Source organism: Equus quagga, chromosome 19 (assembly GCF_021613505.1).
Source record: "Equus quagga isolate Etosha38 chromosome 19, UCLA_HA_Equagga_1.0, whole genome shotgun sequence".
NCBI lineage: Eukaryota > Metazoa > Chordata > Mammalia > Perissodactyla > Equidae > Equus > Equus quagga.
Genome location: NC_060285.1, coordinates 15,700,301 through 15,721,672, shown reverse-complemented (window position 1 = coordinate 15,721,672; position 21,372 = coordinate 15,700,301). Strand labels below are relative to the sequence as shown.

General features: G+C 50.2%; 1 protein-coding gene across 1 annotated transcript in view; it reads left to right on the top strand.

The window, feature by feature from the left end:
- ABTB3 (ankyrin repeat and BTB domain containing 3) overlaps nt 1–21,372 on the top strand; it is a 298,699-nt gene that overhangs the window by 214,546 nt on the left and 62,781 nt on the right. Inside the window, exon 4 of the mRNA XM_046646488.1 lies at nt 10,547–10,699. Within this exon, the coding sequence (XP_046502444.1) occupies nt 10,547–10,699 (153 nt within the window). The remainder of the gene's footprint in view (nt 1–10,546; nt 10,700–21,372) is intronic.

Sequence of the window (21,372 nt, the reverse complement as noted above, 5' to 3'; positions counted from 1 at the left end):
CCCTCCCTTTAAAGACCTTCCTAGAAGTCTCACAAGAAACTTCTGCTTATATCATTGTAAGAACCAGTCTCCTAGGTGCAAGGGAGACTGAAAAATGTGTGCTAGGGGGTCATGAGTCCAGCTAAAGATTGGCAGTTTACCAAGAAAGTAGAGGAGAACACATATGGAGGAATACCTGGCAGTCTCTGCCAGAGTATAAAAATATTCTCCATTAGCCTTCTAAACAAATGGTTATGGCATTCTCAGAGATATTTTTGTCAATTCATTCTTGGTGTTTCTTTTTAAATACTATTCTGATTTTGTGTTTTTCAACTGCAATTCTAACTGAGGAAAAATTAAAGTTTCAGGAGTTTACAATTTTATTCCAGAAGTTACAAGACCCTACATGGCCCTTCCCTGTCTCTCTCCGAAGTTACCTCCTACCAACCCGCCTCCCTCCATTGCCCTCTCCTCCATCTGGGCTCCAACCACACCAAGCTGAGTTCCTCCAAAGCACTATGCCCCAGCCTGCCTCCGGGCCTTTGCACATGCTGTAGCCACTGCCTGGAAATGATGGAATGCATGGCTACTAGGTCTGGCTCTGGGTCCAACTGTCTGCATGTGTGTCCCAGTACTGCTGCTTATAACTGTGTACCCTTAGGCGAGCTACATAACCTCTCTCTTTCATTATCTGTAGAATGAAGATAATAATAGTACTTACTTTATGGTTCTTGACATTATCAAATGAGCCAATGAAAGAAAAATGCTCAGCGCTGTGCCTGGCATATAAGAGCCCTCTATAATAGCTAACTTTTTTGAGCATTTACTGTGTGCTAAGCACCTTACGGAAGTTCTCTCGCTTAATCTTCACAACAGCCTTGTGGGGTAGCCTTACTACTTCTCCTGTTTTACATATGAGGAAACTGAGGCACAGAGAAGTTAAGTAACTTGCCCAAGCTCCCACAGCTAGGAAGTGATGGAGCCCAGGTTCAAACATAAGGCCTTCTGTCTTCAGGGTCCATGCCCTTTCCACCCCACCAGTGCCAGATTCTAAGGCACAGTGGTTTCCCTTGTAAGGCCGTGTGCTGCCTTTTGAAGACTTTATCATGATCCCTTTGGAGGCAGCGGCAGGCACAGATGACCCCTGAGAGCCCACTCCTGACCTTTGCCTCTTGGCCTTGATCAGGCCAGGCCCTTCCCTTTTAGGCTATTTGAGCCACTGCTTCCAAGATACAAAGCTATGCAGCCTCTGCCACCTCCCAGATATTTATCCTTTGTTCCCGAGGCTGCAAGGAAGTTTCTGCGGCAGCCTCGACCAGAGCCTGCGGCTTCCCCACTTCTGAAGCCATGGCTCCCCTCCCAGGGCCATTTATATCCCAGGCCCCACCATCATTCCACCCGCTGGAGATCAGGTTCCCACCACAGAGGCCTCTGGGCCCCTAAGCCAGGCCGGCTGTGGTGCAGCCAGCGGCCCAGAGGGGAGAAGGGCAGGCTGGCCTGCTGGTCCCTGCGTTGGCTGTGAGGAAGGACCTTGGGCCTGCCAAGCATCTGCAGCTCAGAGCCGGCATTCTCTAGGCCAGAGTGTCTCAGCCATTGGTGGGCATCAGAAACCCCTGCAAAGAATAGACTAGATGCTGATGCCAGGGGTAGTGGGCTGAATCATGGCCCCCAAAATACCAGATCCTAAGCCCTGCAACCTATAAATGTTATTTTATAAAGAAAAAAGTTCTTGGCAGATGTGGTTCAGTTAAGAGTCTTGACTAGCAAGATTATCCTGGATTCTCTGGGTGGGCCATAAATCCAGTCACATGTCCTTATAAGAGAGGGCAATCTGACACACACAGAAGATGAATAGGTGGTGTAAACACAGAGGGGGAGATTGCAGTGACGTGGCCGCAAGCCAAGGAATGCTGGCAGCCACCGAAAGCTGGAAGGAGGCAAGGAATGGGCTCTCCCCTAAGTCCTCTGCAGGGAGCACGGCCCTGCTGACACCTTGATCTTGGACTCACGGCCTCCAGCGCTGTAAAAGAAGACATTTCTGTTGAATTAAGCACCAAGTCTGTGGGAGTTTGTTACAGCAGACACAGGGAACTCATATAGCCAGCAAATGGGCAGGAAGCTGGGAATGTGCATTTTAATCAGTTCCCCCAGGTGATTTTGAGCAACCCCCCCCCCCCGAAAGATGGAGAACTAGACAGCAACTCTGGAGGACTGTGAGTTCCCGCACTCCATCGTTTTTGCTCCTCTCCCACGCAAATTGTGAGAGACGGGAGCAGGTCGAATGCTTAAATTCGGAGGGGAAAGTACGAGACGGGGTGGAGTAGAGTTATGGGACTGCAGGCAGTGAAGTGATGGAGCCATGTCCCCAGGGAAACAGAGTGGGGGATGGGTGGCAGAGGAGCCCTTCCCGTCCAGGACGGGAGGGGAGGATGAGGGCTGGGGGCGAGCAGCTGGTTGTCGGCAGGGAGGGGACCCTTGTGATTCAGAGAGCGTTTTTTGCTCTGCCTGAACCTGCCTGGACCTCAGCGCTCCGTTTACAGCCTCCAGCTCTCTAAGTCACCTTCTTCGGAATGTGACAGGGAAGCCAGAGAAGGTTCCGTGGTCAGTCACATGCGCCTGCTGGCACCGTTAGCAGAAATCACCTCCTCACCCCATACCCCTTGGCACTCGCCCCACATCAGGGAATTTATATAATTACCCGTTAATGGGACTGACTTTCCCACTGCATAGGACTTGTCCTTTGGGTGCAAAATGGCTTACTGTTCCCTGAAAGCATTCACCCTACCCGTGATGCTCTTGTTTCACAGTTCCCAAGCTGTGTGTGTGTGCACACCGGGTGTCAGGAAAGGGTCCTCCCGGTATCTGGCCCCCAAGCTCCTCCCTGCCCGCGCCGAGTGTGTAGGGCGGTGAAGGGGCAGAAATCAGTTTAAGAGGAGGAGGCTGCATCACTGCCAGCCATTAAGTCCTGTTGCACGCGTCGCGGGTGTGTGTTAGGGTTCTCCAGAGAAACAGAATCGATAGGATGTGTGTGTGACCCGGGGAAGGGTCGAGGCTGCAGCTCAAATCCAAAGGCATTTAGCTGGCAGAAGTCCCGGTTCTTCAGAGGAGGTCGGTCTTTTTTCTCTTATGGCCTCCAACTCATTGGGTGAGGCCGACCCACCTTATGGAGGACGATTGTGCCTTACTCAAAGTCCACTGATTTAAATATTCATCTCATCTGAAAAAAAAACCTCCACAGCAACATCCAGACTAGGGCTTGACCACATATCTGGGTACTATGACCTAGCCAAGTTGATGCATAAAGTTAACCATCACAAGGTGTATTTTTTTAAGCATTTACATTCCCAGGATGATGCTAAACACTGGCGTGAATACCAGATACCTACTAGACAATGAGAGGGGTGCTTGGTTCAGAACAAACTCCCCAAGACTGAAAGATTCTGTTTCCTAAGATGGTTGGAAGACTAAAGGAGAATTCTGGCGGGAGGCAGAACCGGCCTCCCACGATAGAGGCTGACATCACCTGACTCTTGCTCTCCCAGCCTGCCTTGCAACTTGGCTCAGGCTTGGGAACTAGGCTCAGCCAATCCGATGTACCACCCAACTTCAATCAGGAGGTCCAGATATAAACTAGCTCCTTCTTCCATTCCACCGTCTCCTGGGCCTCCAGCCCCACTAGCAGCTCTCTCACTTCTGGCCTTACTTTCTCCCCTTGAAAATAATCATAGAATTCACCTTCCCCCGTTTCTAGCATGAGTCATAATACTCCCTAGGGCCTGGTCACTCCAAATGTGGTCCATAGACTGGCAGCTGCATCATTGCCTGGGAGCTTGTTAGAAATGCAGAATCTCGGGTCTAGCCCCAGACCCACTGAACCAGAATCTGCATTTTAACAAGATCCCAGATGATCCTTACGCACGTTAATGTTTGAGAAGCACTGACCTAGAACACACCCCTTGGCTCCTCCCCCTCGGAGCCATCTGCAGGACCCACCCTCATGGGCAGGCTGACCACACTTTGCACAGTAGGACTGTCACTATAGTAACCAGCTGTGGCCACCTCTGGCCTCTGCCATCTTCCTAGCTTTGGTGCCCACAAATCCAGTGACATTACAGTGACTATTGCTATAGAAACCAGCCCTGGGGAGTGTCTACTATCAATTTTGCTGCTTTCCTTCACTCCCTGTATCTGCAATGATGAGCTTCCTAACCCACAGTCAAACATCTAAATTCCTCCCCAGACCAAGAAAGACTCAACAAATAACAGAGATGAAAAGTCAGGGCCACAATTTATAAAGGAAAGGCGTGACAAGCGCAGAGGTTTCCTTTGATTTCAAGAGGGGTGACAGGCACGTCCCTCTGCCTCGCTCTGTGTAACAAGGTCTTTTCCTCCATCTGGCAGAGAGAAGGTTGAGTAGATGCTAAAAACCACGTTGGTAATGAGGATGATAACAGCTACCACTTACTGAGCACTTTCTTGGTACCAGGCGCCAGCCTCCGTACATCATCCCATTCAATTCCTACAATCACCTCTGAATTAGTTTCCTGTGGCTGCTGCAAAAGTTGCTACAAACGCGGAGGCTTACAACAGCACAGATTTATTATCTGACAGTGCTGGGGGTCAGAAATACAAAATCAGGCTCAGCGAGCTAAAGTTAGGGGCTGGCTCCTACGGGAGGCTCCGGGGCAGAATGTCGTCCTTGCCTTTTCTGGCTTCTGGAGGCTGCCTGCCTACCTTGGCTCCTGACCCCTTTCTTGCATTGGTCCAATTTCTTGCTTCCGTCCTCACATCTCCTACTGTCTCCTTGAACCTTCTTGCCACCCTCTTCTGAGGACCCCTGTGATGGCATCTAGGACCCACCTGGGTGATTCAAGATAGTCTTCTCAAAAGTCTTAACCTAATCACAGGTGCAAAGTCCATTTTGCCGTATCAGGTAACATTCACAGGTGCCAGGGATCAGGATGTGGACATCTTTGGGAGGCCATTATTTAGCCAACCACACCCTCTGAAGTAGGTACTGTTATCATGCCCATTTTCCTGACAAGACAACTGAGGCATGACAATTGAAATACCTGGTTCTAGGTCACACAACTAGAAGGTGGACTTGGAATCCAACTCTTGGTCAGTCTCTCTGCAAAGCCCAAGGTTCTCACCTCTGTGCTGTGTGGCCTCCCAATGGCTTTGAACTCATCCACTGTGGTCACAAGGTTGGAGGAAATGAGCCAAAACCATCAGCTCACGGAAGAGTTTGAGCTTCCAGTTGAAGTTCCTCTACGGCAGCCTAAAACCTCAAGGTCAGGGCAGGACGTCAGTCAAACCACAGGTGTATCGTCGGCCAGGACTTCCAGAACAAGTTAACACAGACTAGGTGGCTTGAACAAAAGAAATTTATTTTCCCACAGGGCCGGAGGCTGGAAGTCCAAGATCCAGGTGTGGCAGGTTTGGATTTTTCTGGCCACCCTTGCTGCATCTTTCATATGGTCCCCCTCTGTTCACACACGTCCCTGGCGTCTCTCTGGGTGTCTTAATCTCCTCTTCCTACAAGGACACCAGTCATACTGAATCGGGGCCACCCTAATGGGCTTATTTTAATACAGTCACATTCTGAGGCACTGGGGGTTAGCCTTCATTGTAGGAATCTGGGGGGGACACACTGAGCCCATATCATCAGGTATTTTCTCTGACCTCAGGAACAAGGCAGTGTAGGCATCTGGATGAATTCCAGAGCCCTGTGGATGCCCTCACTGCCAGCTTTAGTGTATGGTCCACGTACCTCACCACTGCAATGAAGATCCTTAACTGAGCCACATCTGCAGAGTCTCTTTTGCCATCAACATTCATAGGTTTCAGGGAATAGGACCTGATATGTTTGGGGGACCATTTCATGGCCTAACATAGTGATCCTTCCATACATATGTCCTGGCCACTTGCCTGCCCTGGAGGGACAAATAGGAGAGGATGCATGTGAAAGCTCTTGGTGAGCTGTAAGATGTGTCTGCCTCAGGGCCTTTGCACAGTCTGTTACTACCGCCTGGAACGTCCATCCCGTCTACACACACATTCACATATGGCTGGTTCCTACACATCTTTGAGGTTTTGTCACCTCCTCAGAGAGGCCTTCCCACCACCCACTCAACCCTGCTTATTCTCTATCCTCACACCCCAGCACTGATCACAATTTATAATTGTTTTATTACTTGTTGGTTTATTTCCTATCTGTCTCCCCTGTTAGGCTGTTAGCTCTAGGAGAGGAGGGACCTGGTGAGTCCTGTCCTCCTGTCGATCCCCGGTCCCTGGAAGCATGCCTGCAATATGGGTGCTCCCTGAAGGATAGTTGGATGAATAAATGACGTTAATAGATTACACTGCGTCAGTTACACACGCATGGCAGGGTTTGGGTTTTATCCTTGCAGATAGTGCCTCTGGGTACACCTGCGGCTTAGTATTCCCCAAATCCAACCACGGCCTCTCTGTGGGAGGGTCTTATTTTCTAATCCCTTCAAAGGTTTCTCTCTCCATCGCTAGCACCTTCACGTGCTTCTTTGCACTTCCCTGCTCCACACAGTAGACTCTTCCTGAGCCCCCAGGCAGCTGACTATTTTAATAGAATCAAAGAATTTTGGAGTAGGAAGGAACCAAGTAGACCAGGGTTGGCCAACTATGACCACCGCATCAGATTTGGAGACTAGAGTGTTCTTGGTTCTTTCCTCTTTGTATTGTCTGTGGCATCTCTCACTACAATGGCAGAGGTGAGTGGATGCAACAGAGACCGTAGGGCCCATAAAGCCTGACATATTTACTCTCCAGCCCTTTACAGAAAAGGTTTGCTGACTCCTGAAATAGACCATTGGATCCAAATGCACCCACTTCACAGATGAAGACGCTGAGAGCCCAACGCTTAGAGGCCAGAGCCAGACCCCCTCCCCTGAGCTCCTGGCAGATTCAGGACTGGAATTCAGTTCTGCAGGATCCTAGGGCTTCTCCCACAAATCATACCAGCCTCTTTAGCACCCAGCCCCTCCCCAGTGAAACTCCCTTTCAGGTCTTGGTGGTCACCTTCATCCCCAGCTCCCTTTTCACTGTCTTAGAGGCCCCACCCATGTATGTTCTCCGTCTCCTGCTTGAATCTGGGCCCAGCAAACTTCCTGAGCTGACTTGCTCTCCTGATCCTGCAAGAAGCCCCACAGGCTTTCTCTTCCCTTCTAGAATGTTCTCTCTGGTCCCATCACCACAGACCTTCTCTTCGAACGCCCCAGCAAAGATTTCTATGGCCACTGCCCTGTTTGAGTTGACTCCGTGCCCCTCTGTTCACCTCAGGCCACCTGTTCAGGGTTTCTCAAACCTGGCTTGCTCCAGAATTCCAGAAAGGCTTATTTAGAATGCAGATGCCCAGGGCCCCACCCACAACCCATCCAACCAAAACTCTGGGGGTGAAATCAGGGCCTTGGCAATTTTCACACACTCTCCCCGTGATTCTGACATTGAACACAGGCTCAGAACCACTTCACTAAGCCATGAGCCCTTCAAGCTTCCTCTGGGTTTGAGTCACTACAGACAACGTCAGAACAAAGTCTGCAGCCAGTAGAACATGGTTCTCTTAAAAATATATAAGGTGAACGCGATCTTAATACAAAGCCCTAGAATTCTTTCCCATCTCCAAATCCTACAAAAGAAACATCACAAATAATACTATTTTTTCCCTCTAAGTAGACAGGATAAGAAGATTTTTAAATGAGTTGCTGGCAAAGAATTCATAAGCTTATAAACTATTGAGGTCAGAGTGACGGAAAAAAGGCAAGTGTTGAAAGGGGGGGGAATAGGTACGTAGAAGATTGCAGAGGAGGCTGGAATCCTGGGGTTCAAGGTTTCTTATTCTGGTGCTCGCCAGCTGTCTTGGTAAAGGTGTTATTCTGAAGGCAGCACAGCCTCTTTTCCTCCTCTTTAGTATTCATGAGGAGCTGGCTGTGCCCCGGGCCTGCATCTAACAGGAAACACGCCAGCCGAAGGGCAGTCTGTGCTAGAGACCCCGCCCCCCAGGACTGGGAGCTGGGAGCTGTGCTGGGGGCACGGAGCAGAGGGAACGCAGGACTGGGGTGGGGGTGCTGCCTCTGAAAAGCAACCCGGAGGGGAGCTCTCTGAGCACTCCAGGCTGGTTTCACCAGTAATGGAGACACGGGGACAAAAATAAGTCCTGCTCACCTGAGACAGTAGAATCCAATTCAATTTCAAGTCAGTGTGTGTTTATTGAATGCCTGATTTGGTTCAGGTGATGGAGAGAAGGAGAGAATGAGGGCGACAGCCTAAGCAGCGGGCTGATGCAGGCAGCAATTCCCTGGGAGTCTGCCCCACAGGTCCATGGGTCCAGAAACTCGATTTTATCCATTTCACCCTGTAAGAAATTGGTAAATCTTAGTCTGTTTCGTGAACAAAGATTTATTAAGTGCTCACAGCCTGCCAGGCACAGTCCTGGGGCTGGGGCTGCATCAGGAAACCTAGCAGTCCCAAGTCCCTGCCCCTGTGGAGTTGACATTCTAGTGGGACATCTACAGCAGGTAAGGCCCGTGGGGTGCAGTCTACCACAGGAGGGGTCCTTGTGAGGTGCAGTCATCAAAAGAAATGTTTAGGTGGGATTTGAACTGTGGTTTGAAGGTTAAGTGGGGTCTAGAATTTTAAAGGGCTGGAAGCCTTACAGATAGGGAACTGAGCTGCGGGAGTGAGAGTGGACATGACCAGATCAGCTCCCCTGGGGTACCGAGTGCATGCTGGGTAACAGAGTGCATGCTGGGAAGTTGGACAAGAGGATGTCAGCATCACATGGGCAAATGACTCGGGTCTCATTCCCAGCTCTCATACTTGCTAACCTTGTGATCCAGGGCACGTGACAACCTCAATAAACTTCATTCTCCTGATCTAGAAGATGGGCAATAATCATAACGAGCCTGTAGGTTGGGCCTAAGCATTTAGATGAGATCATGAATGGGATTAAATGAGATGAATGTAAAAGACCTAGCTGTTGAATATTAACGTCGGAGAAATAGGTTGCTCTCTAGGAAAACTGGAACCTGCCATCAAAAACGTGGTGGGAAGCTCCTGACATCTGCATCCCGTAAACCCTCTATTCACCACCCTCTTGTCACTCCCATGGCAACCCTGCCAGACTGAATGGCAGCACCAGGGCCAGGGTGAGGCAGGAGAAGTGCTTAGAACATATTTGCATGACCTGGCCTCCTTAAATTTTGCACCCTAGCACTTGCAACCCTGCTGAATGCCAGGAAACCTTTTTGAGTGCATTTCTCAAAGTGTGGTCCTTGTTCTACCTAGATCAGTATCATAGGAGCTGCTTATTAAAATGATGTTCGTGGACTGTGCAATCAGCATCTCTGGAGAGAGTCTGCGTTTTAACACGCACACACACACACACACACCGGCTGATTCCCAGGCCCTCTAACAATACTTCAGAGCAGAAGTTCTTTGAGTGTGGCCCCCAGCACAGCAGCACCAGCATCACCCAGGAACTTATTGGAAATGCAAATTCTTGGCCACTTCCCCTGATCTACTGAGTCAGAGCCTCTGGGGGTGGGACCCAGCAATCTGTATGCTAGCAGGCCCTCCACATAATTCCGATGCACAATACGTCCACATAGGGGAGGTTTTAATTCCTCCATCCTAGATGAATTAAGTCAGAATTCCTGGGCTAGGAATCCAGTGTCAGTATATTTCAAAAGCTCCTCCCCTCCCCCCAGAATCCTAATGTGAGGACAGAGTTTCTCCTCATCACTGGAAGAACAGAAAGATGGCACAAATGTATTAGACTTAGAAAGTCATAGTCCAACCATAGGCGTTGTCTCAGTTAATTCTTGCAAACAAGCTGGACACCCTACTGTGATCTCATTAGCAGGTGGGGAACCTGAGGCCCCCAGAGCTTCAGGGCTGTAGCCAAGGCTCCCAAAACCCCACTTTGGTGGCTTGACGGGGCTGCTTGCTGGCCTGGCTCTCCGGGAAGGCTGCCTGTTGACTTGGCTCTCTCTGCGCCTTTTCCAGGTGCAAAAGCTTGTTGGCAGCAGGGTGTCTGGGCCGAGCTGAGCCCTGGGAAAGCTCCAGAAGGATGACAGGGAGCAGGCTGGGGTGGGGAAGGGGGAGTTGGAGGACACCTTAGGAGTGAGCCCAGAATGGGGAGCCCCAAGTACTGATAACCCTAGGCATTCCGGGAGGTCTCTGCTGAGCACCAGCCTCTGTGCTTGGCGCTTTAAGTGACTCATCTCGTTTATGTCCACATGATCTCCGAGGGAGAGAATACTAGCAGGACAGTCACATCGTATCCGTTCACAGTCACACTATCCCCTTTGACAGATGAGGAAACTGAGGCCCAAAGACTCGGGAGAACCTGCCCCGAGCTCTCCGGTGCGCTCGGGATGTCTCCAAAGGCTCTCCCACCGCTCCGGAACACAGAGGCAGGGTCTCCAGGGAAAGCGGGGTGGGGGGGGATCGGGGCGGAGCGGGGGGGGGGGCCGAGCCGGCAGCCCCGCGCCGGGCGCCCTAACGCGTCTCCATCCCTCCCCCGCTGCAGGCCCTTCCTCGTGCTGCCGCCGCTCATGGAGTGGATCCGGGTGGCCGTGGCGCACGCCGGCCACCGCCGCAGCTTCTCCATGGACAGCGACGACGTCCGCCAGGCGGCCCGGCTGCTGCTGCCCGGCGTGGACTGCGAGCCGCGCCAGCTCAGGTAGGGCCGCGGGCCGCGCTCCGGGGATGGGACGGCGACGGGCCGGGCGCAGGAGGGGGCGCGCTGCCCGGCACGCCCAGCCCGCCCCGGGGAGGGAGGGCCGCGGGCAGGCCGCAGGCTCCGCACCCATTGCATCCTCCCCTCCAATCCGAGTCCTCCCGGGCGGTTTGCGCCCAGCAGACATTGCCCCTGCTGAGATCCGGGCTCCGCTGGTTTAAAAACAGACGCGGGCTTAACAATAAGCAGGTCCCTCGAGTTCCAGGGATGGGGGACAGAAGCCAGGCTATGTGGGAATGCTCCGATTCTTCGATTACAAGATATGAGTGTGCCTTGTTCCTATTCGTATTCTTTCTATTTGTATTCTCTCTCGCCACCCACCTACCTTTTGCACAAGAAGTAAATTATGGTCTTCCTGTAGTTTTCCAACAAAACCTTGCAGAGTAAAATTTCTAGCTGGATAAGAGAGTGCCTTGCTTTTTCACATGCATGGGGAGGGAATGGTGCGCTCTCTATTTCTCCCACCTCTATCCAGGTCTCTCCTCCATCAGCGTGGGAATTATCATGGGCCCCTCAGGGACCCCATGCATGGGGGCTCATTTTTATCCAAAGCAGAAGAAATAAAACAACAGCTCAGCTGAGTCAAAACCTGGCTCTAAATGCAAAAAGCACAGAAACTGAGGGGGGTGTTTGTGTGGGTGCACTTTCCTGACTCCCTGTGCTGTTTTCCAGGTGGTCATTGTCACCACGTCCACATCCCCACGCCCCACCTGAGAAACTGCCCCTCCTCTAAAGTTCATCCAGCCCAATCACATGGCCAGGCTGCAGGAGTTCCGGCCTCCCAGGATCTGACCGGGAGTCCGCAAGGAAATGGAGGGTTTGCAGTATAAGCATAGCCTACTGGAAGCCCAGAGATGCCCCCCAGCCCAAGAACATGCAGGGGCTGATGGAAGTCATCATTGCTAACATTTGCTGAGTGCTTCCATCGCTGGGTGCCGCTCTGAGCACTCTACACAGTTGTATCTAATATTCCCCAAACCCTGTGACGTGGGTACCTTTGTTATGCCCACTTTACAGGTAAGGAAACTGAGGCACAGATAGGTTAAGTAACGTGCCCAGGGTCATGGGACTAGTAAGTGTTGGAGCCAGGATATGAATTGAGGCAGCCTAGACCCACAGGCCCATAGGTGTGACCATTGAGTTGTCCTGTCCTCAGGTTTCTGTCTGGGTGGTTTTTGGCTGTGCCACCATCCTTTACACTTTGTCACCTAGAGTATTGGCAGGTCTCAAGGAGAGGCTAGGGAGCAGCCATTTATTGAGCACCTACTATGTGCCAGTTATCAGTTGCAACAAGAAATTGACTTTAATCCCCGCCAGCTTCCTGAGGTTCGTCCAGTCTTGCCATTTACAGATTAGGCAACTGTTGGTGGACAGCTCGCAGGTGGAGGTGCCAGGGCCAAGATCCTTGTGGCTCCGACTCCAAGGCCCATCCCTCTGCCCACCAGACTCTCCTGCTCCTGTGTCCTGGATGTGGCACCCTACCTGCAGGCTCGCTCCCCCCACCCCTGCTCACTGTCCCCAGCTGCACCCTGGGACGACCTTGGCACTCCAGCTCTCCTCGCATCACAAGTTGAGGCTGCTGGCTGCCGGGGAAGTACCATGTTTCCTTAACTCTTGCTGACAAGGTTCTCCTTGTGTGTCATGCTCTCAGGAGACCCGCAGTGTAAAGTTAGGATGCTGGGCTCCCGAGTCCCATTGCCTGGGTCCAATTCCCACCCCCCAGTGTTAATTAGCTGTGCAACCTTGGGCAAGCTAGCTAACCTCTCTGGACCTTAATTTCCCCACCTGTAACATGGACATAATAATAGCAGCCCCCATCGGAGGTTGGTGCAAGCCCAAAGTGGGGTCATGACAATGCCTGAAAGGAAAGAAGTGCTCACGACATGGTTGTCATTAGCTAGCTAAATTTGCTAAAATTAAATTTAACTAAAATTAGCTAAAATTGCCCCAAGTCTCGACTATCCCTAACATAGTGATGGAGGCTTCTCCCCAGGTACTGCTTGATAATCCTTAAAGGCTTTTGACACTTTCTCATGTGAGCCTCAAAACGAACACTGTTGTTATCCAGGAAAGTGATGTTGTCCCATTTTACAGAGGAAGAAATCAAGGCCCAGCAAGATTAGATAACTCAACATCATAGAGATATTAAATGAGAGTCAGAAGCCAGATATCAGACACCCAAAGATATAACCAATTTTTCTGGTCCCCAGCCCCAGACCTAGACTCAGCCCTCTTGAAGGATGCTGATAACTGTCTTCCAGATGCTTCTATCTCTTATCCTAATGCCATAGACTGAACGTGAGCATCAAGGGCCACTGTCCATCTCTATGCCCCTCCTCCAGCATGGAGCGTTTACCACACGGTCTAGTGACAAGTGTGTGTCATTCTGACAGTCACACCAAGGAAATTCAATTTCAGCGTCCGTCCAGTGTGCGGCCTCAGCCCTTGGCATTCAGGGTGCGCGTGTGAAGGATGCGTTCAGAGCAGGGAAACAAAAAAAAGTCACTGCCTTTGAGTCTCTAGGCTATTTTTTGTCATTTCTCTCTCAATTCTCGACTCATTTGACTCCAGAATGATGATTTGTGTGTAGAAAACACACTTTGATTGTTCCAGCTAAATTTTCATCAAGTTTGGAAATCATTTTCACAGAGAAAACTAAATTATAGTATGTCATTAGCTTCTGTAAATTAGAAGCATGACATACAAGTTCCATTAACTAGACTAAATTCAGTACATGAAAGAATGAACCAGTTTTTTTTTTTAAAAAAAAAAAAAGAGTACCTATTTTTCAGATCAGCCTGCATATAGATACATCTATACATATATTTTCCAATTTCATTTAATGTGACATGAAGGAGGAATTGCTGTCTCCAGTTGGCAGGAAACAAGATCAAAGAAGTTTTGTTCATTTAGATATCCAACAAGTAGGTATCAGACACCGACAGCATGCCTGCACCAACAGTTTTCGGGGTGAGCTGTCTCCAATCACTGTGCAAGACAGACTTTATTATCCCGTTTTACAGAGAGGAAGGCTGAGGCTCACTGAGGTTCTGAAACTTGTCCAAGGCCACACAGCTACTGTGAGGCACATGAGGTCTAGAATGAGGACTTGGCGAGTGGAGGTGAAAATACAGCCCCCTTGTCTCCGCCCTCCCAGACATCCGTCTTCGATGTTGCCAAGCAGGTTCCTAGTTCTGAGTCAGTCCGAGCTGAGCTCCCCTCTCTAAATAAACAGCCCTGGAAAGATGGGGGCAGTTTGGCGTTCTAGTAAATGCAAGAACTTGGCACATGGTGTTGGCGGCCAGAGTGTCAGTGACTATTAGCACATATAATTACCTACCAGCTGGCCGAGGTTTCCTGGTGGGAGGCAGCCTGGATACCAGCTGGGCAGAGCAACCAGGGTCAAGGGTTCCCAGGTCTGACGCTAGCGCTGCCATTGATTTTCAGAGTGACCTTGGCCAAATGCTGCCTGAGCTCTGCTTTTGTCTTTATTCAGTTACAATAAAGCCTCACCACAGTGATCGGGTTTGTTCTAAAGGAGCACCATTTGATGTGGCTGTGGTTTGTAAGCTGACAGGGGTGACCCATTTATTCTTCCTTAATTAAAGTGACAGATAATCTAAACCTGGGAAATTCAGCCTTTTTCTTTTCTTTTCTTTTCTTTCCTTTCCTTTTCTTTTCTTTTCTTTTCTTTTCTTTTCATTGAGGAAGATTAGCCCTGAGTTAACATTCGCCACCAATCCTCCTCTTTTTGCTGAGGAAGACTGGCCCTGAGCTAGCATCCGTGCCCATCTTCCTCTATTTTATATGCGGGATGCCTGTGGCAGCATGGCTTGATGAGCAGTGTGTAGGTCCGCACCCAGGATCCAAACCGGTGAACCCCGGGCCACCGAAGTGGACCGTGTGAACTTAACCACTGCACCACCGGGCCGGCTCCCAGCCTTTTTTCTTCTTTTCTTTTTCCTGTCTTTTGGGAGGTCGGGGAGAGGCACAGTAGGCTAAAGGAAGGCACCGGTAATATATCCTGGCAGGGTTTGCACATTGCCTTACTAGCCATTGGCTTTGAAACATTTCTGAAATACGAAGAGTACGGACTATCGTTTTTCCCTTATTTGTAAGAGGAGGTTTTTCTGCTCCAGAGTGAGGCCATGTTAAAATAAAGGTAGTGAGGGGTGTTCTCAGATCCTCTCTTAGCTGATAAACAGCACCTACCAACAGGATTTGGGAGTTGTTAGAACCATGAGCTTGCTCCAGGAAATGGTTCACCTTTTTGCAAGTCTTTCTTAAGTTCAAACCACATTTTGAGCTGTCCCGGGATGGATCAGTTTTGGGGTAGTGAGGTACAAAGAGTGTCAGGCTGGGACTCGGGACACCCCAGTCATTCGTTCTTTCCTTCACTCTTTCATTCTGTTTATTGAACACGTACTAAGTGCCAGACCCCACACTAGATGCTGTCATTTGGTTCTGCTGCTTTCTAGCAGGTGACGTTGGGCAAGTCACCTCACCCATCTCACAGGGCTAGGTTCATCTCCTGTAAAGACGGGGTGACAGCTGTTTCACGGGGTGGGGAACCTCAGTATGGAGTCACATGTGAATGTCACCAATGGCACCGCTGTTTGATGTGCTACCTTTAGCACTTTCCATGTCTCCTGGGCACCTTTGAGGTTAATAGCTTTTGTTATTTGTCCAGTGTGGGTCCAACTGGGTTCTAAGGTGAAGGTTGTTTCATAACAGCAAGTGAATTCAAACTCTGGTGCCTCTAACACAGCCCTGTAATGACTGCTGGAACTTGGAGTTCGTTTACCAAACATGTATGGGGTGCTGATGGCCCACCAGGCCCTGGGCGGGGGGCCAAGGATACCAAATCAGGGAAGACCCAGCTGGACCCAGAGGGCCACAGCATCTGGTGGCCACCGACTCACGAGGGAGACAGGCCCCATGCCCCAGGAGCTGCTGGCCCTTGTTCCTGTAAACACCTGTGACCCGTTAAGAGGAGGGTCTCCCAGATGAAGGGAATTCCAGCTCTTGGTGTCAGGAGGCAACATGCTCTCCATCCATCCCTTCCCATGTCTGTATGGTGCCAGGTCTTGTTCTGGGCTCAGAAGGGACAGAGACCCCAGGACTTAAGTGCTGCTGGGGAGACACAGATAATTATAATGAACAGATGAGCAAGATAATTTCACAGTCTGAGTACTATAAAGAAAGTAAAACAGATGTGGGGTAGAGAGGAATTGAGGAGGGAGGAACACACTGACCAGGTGTTCAGAGAGCATCTCCAGGCCTTGGAGGGGAAGGGACAGTGTCACACTCCTGCTTTAGAGAAATACTTGCTATCATGGCCCGGGGCTTATGGGGACAGCTGGGGGTAGGGGATCTGGAGCCACATCCATGCCAGCCATTTCCTTCGGTCACGTCCACATTGACCCCTGAATTCAGACCCGGGGCCTCCCTGTTCTCTCTCTCAGATCACCTGCAGAGACTGAGCACCTGGGCCTGGCACATGGCTCTGTGGGCCTGGGAAAGCTCCCAGCCTCTCACAGGGTCAGGAACTGCTCTCTCCTCCCCCGCTGAGTGTCCTTGTCCCTCCCAGGCTCAGGACAAATCCTACAGCTCCCCATGGCCTCTCTAGCTGGGCCAGCATGGAAGTGGGGCTTAGGAACGCCAACCCCCGCTTCACCTCCAGCAGATGTGAAATCCACGCTGCCCCCCGCACCGATGTCAGTGCATTAGCGCCTCCTGCAAGACTGGAAACTGCCTGCTCCCTGATCCCAGGGGAGTCGCTTTGCAGCTCAACTGTCCTTCCCTAACAGTGTCAGGGACAGGCCACGGAGCCTGCTCCAGGAGCCGAGCTGGCAAGGCAGGCCTGCACTTAGCAGGCACATTCCAAGCACCTACTATGTGGCTGGCCTACTATGAGTTACACTGGGGGTGAAGTGGGAGCAGAGACGTCAAAGTAATTACAGAAAATTCTGGTAAATGCTCTAATATAAGGCAGTAAAGACCTCGGTCTGAGAAAGCTAGAAATGCAAGAGGTACTGTTTGATCTGAATCCTGAAGAATAAACACATTTATCAGGTAAAGAAGGTGAAGACAGGAGAGGAGAGCGGAAATGGCATTGGAAAAATAAGTCCACACAGAGGGAACCACGTATGCAGAGGCCTGAAGGCAGGAACATGTATTGGAAGAAACATAAGGAATTCAAACCAAGAACATAGGGTTCAACCCACACTGCTCTGAGCGCCTCCTGTGGGCCCGGCCCTGGGCCGGACATTGAACACAGCATGGAAAGCTGGGTTAAATTCCGCCCACGGAGGGTCTTCTACGCCATGCCAAAGAATTTGGACTAGATGCTCTGGGGAACCGCCGCACATTATTAAGCAGGGAAGCAATATCAGTTTTGTATTTTAGAAAGAGGGGCTGGTGGTGGCATGGAAAGTGGGCTGAGGTGAGCGGGGCGGGGGCCTGGAGTCAGGAAGCTGCTGTAGGTATCCAGGTGAGAGATGCTGACAGGAGGACTAAGGCAGAAGCAGCGAGGATGGAAGGATAGGGAAGGATGCTGGAGAAACAGCGGAGGTGCAGGCAGCAGGACTTGGCGATGAATGGGACGGGAGGGAGTGCGAAGTGTCAGAGATGGCCCTGGTGGGCTGGAGGTGGCAGGTATAAGGCCATGCAGAGTTAATGTACCATGGATACAGAGTTCCGTTTGGGAAGATGAAAAGTTCTGGAGATGGCTGGTGGCGATGGTTCCTATGAAAGTACTTCATGCCACAGAACTGCACACTTAAAAATGGTTAAAATGTTAAATTTTATGTTATGTATATTTCACCACAATTCTCTTAAATAGCCCGGGGGGTGTGATCCAGTGAAAATGACCACACAGAATGGTGTATAACACGTCACCCTTGTGTGGAATATACATGTGTGTGTTTGCTATCCGCGGTCCGGCGGTCCCTGGAAGGGTAGATATGAAACCGATAACCAACATCGTAATTGGAAAACGGGGTGACTCGGGTTCCTGTGGCCGCTGTGACAAAGTACCACAGACCGGAGGGCTGAAAACAACAGGCATTTACGGTCTCACAGATCCAGAGGCTAAAAGTCCAAAATCAAGGTGTCGGCAGGGCCACGCTCCCTTTGAAGCCTCAAGGAAAGGGTCCTTCCTTTGCTCTTCCAGCTTCTTGTAGCTCCAGGCCTGCCTGGGCTCGTGGCAACCTAACTCCCGTCTGCCTCCTTCTTCACACGGCTTCCCCCTGTGTCTCTGGCCAGATTTTCATCTTCCTATAAGGATACAAGTCATTGGATTAGGACCCACCCTAATGACCTCATCTTAACTTGATATCATGTACAAAGACCCTATTTCCAAATAAAGTGACATTCACAGATACAGGGCGGAGGGGGAGAGGTGGGTTAGGGCTTCAACATATCCTTTTAGGGAACCTAATTCAACCCGTCGCCCGGGGGACAGAGACGGGAGGGAAACTGACTTGACCGTTGGATTTTGTAGTATGTACGTGTGACACCTATTCCCCCCACCAAACTTTTATGTGAAAAATTGACTCTGAGGTCCCTGTCTTGGGAGAGCGTGTAGCTAGGGGTGCTTTTAACAAACACAGGATAAGGACGAGAGGGGAGAAGTAGTAACGGGTTCAGTTTTGAAAATGTGGAGTTCAAAATGCCGTTGCGCTTGGCTGTCCATGGAAATGAGAGTCTGTGTCAGGCTTCCCCATCCAAGCAAGGTTGCCAGGGAATTAAGCGCTCACCCTGTCCTCTAATCCGAGAGGAAGCAGAGCACAGTGGTTAGGAGTGCCGGCCTTGCAGCCTGACTGTCTGGGTTCAAATCCTGCCTCGACTTCTTACTCTCTGTGTGACCTTAGGCAAGTTACTCTCCTCTCTGGGCTTCAGTTTCTGTATCTGTAAAAGGGGGACAATAATATGCCCACCTCGTAAGGTTGTGGGGATGATTAAGTAAAATAATATATGTAAGCCATTTAGCACCCTGTAGCATGTAGCACACTGTGTCATAGGAAATGCACATTAAATGTTAGCTGTTATCTTACTCCTCTCCCTCTGGACCAAGAAGGTCAGCTCCTCCTGGTTGCCAAAAACAATAGCCTCAACTTCCTCTGAGAGAGAGGGGAAATAAATATGTTGAAGCGATATGGTGGTATACCGTTGGGGATATGGTTTGTAGCCCAGGCTGAGGTCTGGCATGCCTTGGCCCTTCTGCCACGGCTGGTGAATCAGTCCCCGTGGGTGCAGGAAGAGAATCAGCTGGGACTGAATGGCTTGGGGGCCATTGTCCCCACCCCAGTGACTCAAGAGTTCCTCTGAATGAAGCGAGTTTTATATTTTCTCTGAAATATGAGATTTTTGAAGGCGATCATTGGCTGGAGTACTGAACCATGTCCAAAGCAATTGGGTGTCCATCACCAGCTGCATTTGCAACCTTAGATAGGGTCACTAGTGGGAAGAGAGAGCAGAGGGCAAGGAGGACATGAGTAGACAGCAAATATGGCCCTTGATTGGCAGGGCCTTGTCCCAAGGGAGCAGAGGTTAGGGGGCATAGAATATTCCAGAAGAAAGGGTCACAGCATAGACTTTATCTCAGGCAGTTGGCTTCCTTCTCATTAGGGCTGGGGCAGAAATCAGTTACCTTGATCATAGGGCCTGCAACAGAGCCTGGCACATAGTTGGGGCCCAATAAATATTCATCGAATGAATGAATGATGCAAAGGGCTTTTTGTTGATGATATTATAAGCGAAGAGACTAAGACTTTTCCTAATTCCAATGCACAAAGCCTTCAACATGGAGACATTGGTAGGCAGATGAGATTCCAGTGTGGAACTCGGAAGAGAGCTCTTAACTAAAGAGGCCTTTGGGGGAGATGCTGGCAGACAGGTGGCCATTGAAGTCATGGATGTGGATGAGATTGCCACAGGGAAGAGACTGATGAAGAGGCATCATCCTGAGATGAAGGAAGAGTGGTCCAAGGTCAGAGAGAAACCCAAAGAGAGTGAGGTGGCAGACACCAAGGGAACTAAGATGGAGAGGGGCCACCAGAATCCAAGGCTGCCGTCAGCGAAGACCAAAGGAGGCCCCCTGGCTTGGCAGTAAGGGAACCATCATCAGCACCCTTTACAGCAGCCATCTCAACAGCCTGGTGTGGGCAGAAACCAGATTGCAGGCGACAGACAGTTTGCCAACACTTGGAATTTGTTCTGAGCTTCCAAAGTGTTAAAAGCAAAACAGAAGCACGTTGGATGCTTACAGCAACACAGAGAGCTGCATCTGAGTGGCATTTGGGGCTCCCTTCCAAAATGGGGCTTCCCCTCCAGGCTGGCAGTCTGAGGGTATGTGGTTTGCCGTATGGGATTTGGCTTCCTGGGAACAGGGGTTTTTTTTTTTTTTTTGGCCCACTCTTGAGTCTATTACATTTCTGCCCAAGGTGCTTGTTTACTCATCTACCAGCAAACCTCCCAAACTTGAGTTTAAAATATTGGCTCATAGGAACATTATCTTCCCTTAGTAATTAGGCAACCAATCCTTACTACAAAGCCATATACTTGGTAGAAAGTACTTCATACAAAGCCATCACAGGGGTGCTTAGGGTAAGGAGGAGCAGGGCCTATCCTTCTAAAAGTTCGTAGTCATCACAACGTTCCACGTGTATGTGCCATTTTTCCGAAGTGATCTTACTTTTCATCAGTTCGTTAAATCGCCCTACAAGAGCTTAAGAAGCACCAGACTGGATTTCCAGAGTCCTTTCTAACTCTGAAGGTTATTCAGTCTTGTGGTCTGATGTTTGATGAGCAAATGGTAATCACACTGTTACCTGTGGGGGAAACTGAGGCATGCAAAGGGTGAAGGAAATAAGTGGGGATTCAGCTCATGCCCTCTCTTATATCTTACAAGATGATAGAGGAAACTAACAGTCAAGACCCTGCGTGGGCCAGCACTGTCCTGGGGGCTTCTCACGCTCTGCTCCATCCAGTTCTCCCCGAACCATATGGAGAGGCTGTATTTTCCTCTTCACACCTGAGAAAACTGGGGCTCTGGGGGAACCTGCCCATGGTCACACATAGAACATGCCCCATTTTGGATTTGAACCAGGGCTGTCTGACTCTAAGGCCCAAGTTCCCTCAGCTAAAAAGGTGGCTCCAATCAAAGAGTCAACACTGAGAAATGGAAAGTAACTTTTGAACGAGGCCACAGGTTCACCTTGAAAGGCTCAGCCTCCAGCCTTAGTTCCTTCTCGGAATTCAGATGCACAGCAGCCTCCTGTGTCAATCTAGCGTTGTCAGCATTGTCCGGTGCCAGAGATCCCTGTGAAGACTTGACATAGAAATAGCCTACCAAATGGCCAGGAAATGCATGAAAAGGGCTCAACCTCACCAGTAATCCTGGAAATGCAATCAAAACCACACCCAGGTATGCATTTCATACCCGTCAGATTGGCAAAAACTTAAAGGCTTGATGCTATCGGATTTGAGCAAAGATGCAGAATAGTGAGAACTCTTAAATACAACTGTGGGGAACTCTGAATCTACTTTCAAGTAAACCTGAAAACATATAATTCTACTCTTAGGTCTATACCCTAAACTGTTCCAAATGGAAA